The sequence below is a fragment of the Lactuca saligna genome, chromosome 9, assembly GCF_052625555.1.
Source record: "Lactuca saligna cultivar CGN05327 chromosome 9, ASM5262555v1, whole genome shotgun sequence".
Lineage (NCBI taxonomy): Eukaryota > Viridiplantae > Streptophyta > Magnoliopsida > Asterales > Asteraceae > Lactuca > Lactuca saligna.
Window position 1 is genome coordinate 195862487 of NC_136425.1, and position 6094 is coordinate 195868580.

The 6094-nt window shown below is 34.7% G+C and overlaps 1 protein-coding gene across 3 annotated transcripts in view; it reads right to left on the bottom strand.

The window, feature by feature from the left end:
• LOC145015293 (TMV resistance protein N-like) overlaps nt 1-5812 on the bottom strand; it is a 28236-nt gene extending 22424 nt beyond the window's left edge. For 2 of the 3 annotated variants that reach the window (XM_078973749.1, XM_078973747.1), the window contains exons 1-6: nt 5283-5812; nt 2119-3220; nt 1946-2014; nt 1600-1824; nt 785-1516; nt 81-675 (exon numbers count right to left, since the gene is read on the bottom strand). In XM_078973749.1, the coding sequence (XP_078829875.1) occupies nt 81-675; nt 785-1516; nt 1600-1824; nt 1946-2014; nt 2119-3220; nt 5283-5725 (3166 nt within the window). In that variant the 5' untranslated portion in view covers nt 5726-5812. The remainder of the gene's footprint in view (nt 1-80; nt 676-784; nt 1517-1599; nt 1825-1945; nt 2015-2118; nt 3221-5282) is intronic. The other variant, XM_078973748.1, reaches the window with a different exon arrangement.
• Nucleotides 5813-6094: the final 282 nt, after the last annotated feature.

Here is a 6094-nt window from a genome sequence, read left to right on the forward strand (position 1 = left end):
TGAACTTTCTCTATATGCGTCACAAATCTTACTATAAATGAGAAAAATTAGCTTGATATAGCTTGACAGGAAGGACATACCTGTACAGTCAATGGTATCACCAACTAAAATACTAAACCAGTCAGGAGTCAGTCTACCAGCCTCCATTAACTCAAACAAATCACTGCGACAAAGATAGTAAGCTCCTGTGCTTAGTTGAAATCCAGACAAACCTCCTCCAAGAGATTCTACCAATCCCATGTTATTTTCCAAGGTTATTTCCTCAGCTTCCTCATCATCAGTATAAACAAGGCTCACACCACATTCATGCACCTCCAATCCACTGATCACAGCGATAGATACGTTGACTTTATCTCCCGTATCCAATGCATTTCCAATTGGCCAATAGCTTAACCATATACCAACTTCACCAGATTCAGGTTTGCCAAAGACTTTGGGGTTGTACATCAAATCAACACCATTGCTCGTACTGATCTTACAGAACCATAACCCGTCATCATCCTCACCAAACATTGTATGCTTGAAAGTTATATCAAGTCCTTTGAGCCTCCTATTTTTGGGAGGCGGAGGCACATCAAAGTACAAATATGATAACTCTGATACGTAAGTAGGTTTCATGTTTGGAACCTCCATGTCTGGAAGAGATGTGCTCATTATATTGAATTCATACAACATCTGGCCATGAAAAAGCACAAGAGTATTAGTCATAAATAATAGTCTGTAGGCGGTATGTTGATGTACATGTGGTGTGCTCTTGCATGAGTTTAAGAGAGAAACAACGTACCTGGACACACGAACTTCTGCCTTTGGTGAGCTCATCATCACCAACTAGGCACACCTCATGATTTTGATATTTTTTTAGCCACTTCATATGTCCCAAATCCTTTTCTTCAAGTTTGGCTACAGGCACCAATTTGATAAAGTCTTCAATTTCTAATAAACTAATGCATCCTTCATACCCAAACTCTTGCAATGTGAATCGATGTGATTGGAAACTAATTTCCTCCAGCGACTTACAATAGTATACATACAATTCTGCAAGTGTACTTGGGAGACAAAGAAGCTGTTTAAGCATTGAGCATAAACTCAAGTCAAGGACCCGAAGATTTTTAAGATGGTCGTAACACGGCAGAAACTCAAATAGACTATTGCCTAAATTCATGTACTGCAAAGATAGTTGAACACTAAAACTCAGAGGAAAGGAATCAGTACACTCAAGATCACAATCCTTGAGGAATAACCGGTGTAATGAAGGTGGGAAGAAAAAGGTAGGCTTTTCTGCAACTCCTCCACCAGAGGTAGAAGCTTCTGTTTGCTCACTCTTGCACAGGTTTCTACATCCCGTCATGTTCAGTAGTGTAAGACTCGTCAGGTCTCCAATTGTTTCACAAACACAAGAGAGACTGTGACAGTTCCAAAGAACTAAAGTCTCTAGATGAGGGATCATGGACATGTTGCGGATTTCAAATAGATTCTGCGAACCTGTAAGATTCAGAATCTGCAGTGATGGAAGAACCTGTTACAAAACTAACAAGATTAATGTAAGAAACTGAGAAGCTAAATGGATAAGCAACATAAAAAGTATATTGGATTCCCAACCGTGGGTGGTTCAAATATTTCCAAGTTGCTATAGCTCATGTCTATAGCCACCAAGTTCCCCATGAATAAGTCAGAGGGTATGGTTCTTAAATCAGATCCAAGCCAGCACAGCCATCTTAAGTCTTCTGAAAGATTCTCGTAGGACCCAGTGAGCTGCACAAACTTTAGTTGGAGCAATTTCAGTCTATCCATCTTTTGAAGTGCATCTGTCTTGAGGTTTGATAACTGCAGATTTAGCATGAAGAAGAATAGTAAGCTTATTATCATATCCATGTATAAATATGCGTGTTTAAATATACATATGTATACACACACGGCATTTCTTAATTAGCGATTCTGTATTTACCTTGTAAGCAAACTTCTGTTCCTCTAGCATTTGCATGTCAAGTGCTAAACCTTCTATAGTTTCTGAACCCTAAAAGGAAAAAAGGATAAATTGTAAAATTAAAGGAAATAGAAGTGTGTGAAAGTAATTGTAGGCTTAATTAAATATAAACATACATAGAAAAAGCATCTTACCTCTCGTTTATTCAATATCTTATAAGAGTCGCTACTCAGCCAGACTCTACTACGTTTTGCAGGGAATTTTGATTCTTGACGAACTATGTTTTTCCCCATCTCTTGTAGCAATCGATGCATCATCAGTTTGTTGTTTGGTGAAACAGAAAGAAGGCATCTGTTGGATAGGCTTTGGATCCCGGAGAATGCACAGTAATCATGCTGCAATATCTTTACCACATAATCCTTGTCTTTTCCAACAAAGAAACAAGCAATATGCAGAAACAACTCCTTTTCTAAGTCACCCGACAATGATTTGTAGCTCATAATAAGTACATTTTGAATTCTAGAATCAACCTCTTTTTCCAGTAAATTTAACTGGCTCTTCCAATGTAAGATGGTATTGTTATTGGATAGAGAAGAAGCCAACACTTCAAGGGCCAAAGGATTTCCTCCACAATATTCTACTGCTTGTATTGCAAGCTCCTCGAAACCTTCCATGGGAACTTTGGAACCAAAAGCATGACAGCTTAAAAGTTCTAACGATTCATCATCATTCAATAATTTCATTTTATATTCTTGACGCCTCCAATCTGTGAACTTAAACCAATCATCTATATTATCTCTGGTTGTTGTTATTATAATCTTGCTTTGTGGATTAATCTTCCCAGTTCCAAGTAAAGCAACTAGCTGACTACGTTCAAAAATGTCATCAAGAACAATAAGCGACCTTTGTGTCTGTAAGGCCTCCTCAATCTTACATGTACCTTTGGAAACACTAGGTATTTTTCTCTTTTTGCCACCTAAAATGCCTTTGAGAAGTTCTTCTTGTAGCACACGCATACCATTGGGCTCTTCACATTTGCGACCAATGCCTTCAATAAAACTCACGTTTTCATAAGTTTTCCAATTTGAATTGTAGATGTATTTGGCAAGTGTTGTCTTGCCACTTCCCCCCATACCGCAAATTGCTAAAAATTCAACATCCGGTTGATTTAACCACAAACTGATCTCCTCGTATCGAGTGGCCATCCCTGTTATATTGGGAGGAAGATTAACTTCATTGCGATCCAGTTTATTGTAAATGATGTCAACAATTTCCTTCACAAGCTTTGCTTCAGACCTTGAACAACATGAACAAAAATGAACAAGTTCATGGGAGGGCATTTACAGTCTTTGATATAACTAAATGAAATATTGAATAATTAAATTTCTAAATTACCCTACTACTAGCATATGTTTAAATTTGATTACCATTGACGTTAATTTCCCTATATATATATATATATATATATATATATATATATATATATATATATATATATATATATATATATATATATATATATATATATATATAGAGAGAGAGAGAGAGAAAGAGTTAGGTTCAATAGTTTTCACTATTTATTGTGTGTATGTATAATTGATTCTGGACCAATCATTTTAATTATTTTAATAAATTAATTAATGTATATTAAATGCTGAAGATGTAATTAATATCTATTATATCTTTAACATGTAATATGTATTAATTACTTTTTTAAAATAACTAAAATGATTGGTTCGGTACATACATGCACATAATAGATAATAAAAACAAAATAACCTAACCCTATATATATATATATATATATATATATATATATATATATATATATATATATATATATATATATATATATATTCAATTATTAATGGCGCAGCATTTCCAAGGGAATAGAATTTTTTAAATTTATTTGCAGATCCATGAATAAAATAAAATAAAAAAAAATAGTACCTAGCAAGGAGCTAGGAAAAAGAACCAATATTAAAATACTAATTTAATCAAACGTAAAAAATACTGGAATTCCACAATTATGTTCGAAAGCACAATATAACTCTTTTTTATCTTAATTTCCTAGATCATATATATGATGTATCAACAAGCATTAAAAGAATAAATTATCACAGTATTTTATACTTTGTCCCACTAGGCATTTGAAATGTAGCCATCATTCATCAAACACTTGTAATTTACAAATTACATCAATTTAATTATTTTTTTTTATCAATATAGTTACTTTTTCATCTACTTTTCCGAACTGCTCTGTAAACAAAGATTTATCAACAAAAAGTTCTCTAAGTTAGAGATCGAGACCACTATTTTGCTACAATTTAAGGCCTAGTTTGTTTTTTTACAAAAGTACTTTTTGAGCACTTCTCCCTTCTGACGGGTAGATCTTTCGCAAGTGCACACCTTTCGCAAGTGCACGTAGAGATGGCAACGGGGGCGGGGAACACAGGGGACCCCAATCCCCATCCCCATCCCCGAATCCTCATTACAATCCCCATCTCCATCCTCATCCCCATCCCCATCCCCACCGGGGAATATAAATAAACCCCCATCCCCACCCCCAACGGGGACTGGGGATCCCCAACGGGGAAACGGAGATTTCTTTTTCTCTTTTAACATGTAAACTTTTACGTAACAAAAAACTCTATATTTCAATTTTACTAGCATAAGTTTAAAGATTTTATATAATATATATATATATATATATATATATATATATATATATATATATATATATATATATATATATATATATATATATATATATATAGGTACCCATAAATTGCAAAAAAGATATAAATAAATTTTATACCAAATTTAAATATATACATGAAAAATCAAGTAGAAAAAAATTATCAGGTTGATATTTAAGGTAAAATATATCAACCAAAGAGAAAAAAATATATATATATACACGAGTTTAAATTAGATAAAAGAAAAAACAAAAAGTATAATTTCAACCAAGTAGTTACTAATGAGTTAGGTTACTTAGATCAAATTTTATGTATTATAAACTATATACTATAAATATATGTTCTGTATTATTTTTATATATTAATATATGTCGGGGATGAGTCCGGGGTCGGGGATTAAGGGTATCCCCGTCCCCATCCCTATCCCCACTTTTTGTATTCGAGTATTCCACATCCCCGTCCCCATCCCCGGTCAACCTGGGGATTCCCCAGTCAAAACGGGTGCAGGTTTCGGGTTCCCCATTGGGTATGGGGCTTTTTGCCATCCCTAAGTGCACGTCTTCTTCCGCAAACTTGAAAAAAAGACAAAAGACATTTAACCACTTCCAAAACAAACAACACCTAAATCTAAAATTACAAGAACAGATAAAGATGCATACCCAGACAAAACCATGCCTGCCAAATCAGCAACCTCTTTAAGAGCTTTCTTCCACAGGCTCACGTTGTCATCTGTCCACCTTGAAGAGGCTTTGACTTCAATAGCAAAAGTTCCCCTTTGTTTCCTCACATCACAAGGATCGACGTGATAAAAAACAGGTAGAACGAAGTGATTGCACTCCCTCCTTTGTTGGAGGATCAACGCAAGCTCATCTAGGCACCAAGTTGAAGTTGCATACTTATGTGACAATACAATAACTGAAGCACTAGATTGTTTAATTGCTCTCTCGATCTCCGGCTGCAGTTTTTCGCCTCTTCTGATTTCTTCACTATCCCTAAAAGTAACCATTCCTGCTCGCATTAATGCCTCGTAAAGATGATCCGTAAAAGAATGGCGAGTATCTTCGCCTCTAAAGCTTAAAAAAACGTTATAATGAGAAGCCATAATAATGGATGAAGAAACGGAAGTGAGTGAAAAGGATCGGTAAGGAAAAAGATGAAACAGGATTCTTTCGATCTCCCGCTGCGAGGAAAATTTTCATTACAGAAACACGATTCCAGCAGCGAATATCTTGTATTTAACGACAAAAAAGTAATAATAATAATAATAATAATAATAATAATAATAATAATAATACAAGGCAACCTAAACTTTAAACCAACTATAAAACTGGTCCGTATGTTTATACCAAAATTACTGATTGGTCCCTAAAAATATTTATTTCCAATTTCATCCCTATGGTTTTGGTTCATTTTGAATCGGGTCTCCATCATTGATACTGTTTATGTTATCTGTAAAATTACTATTTTACTG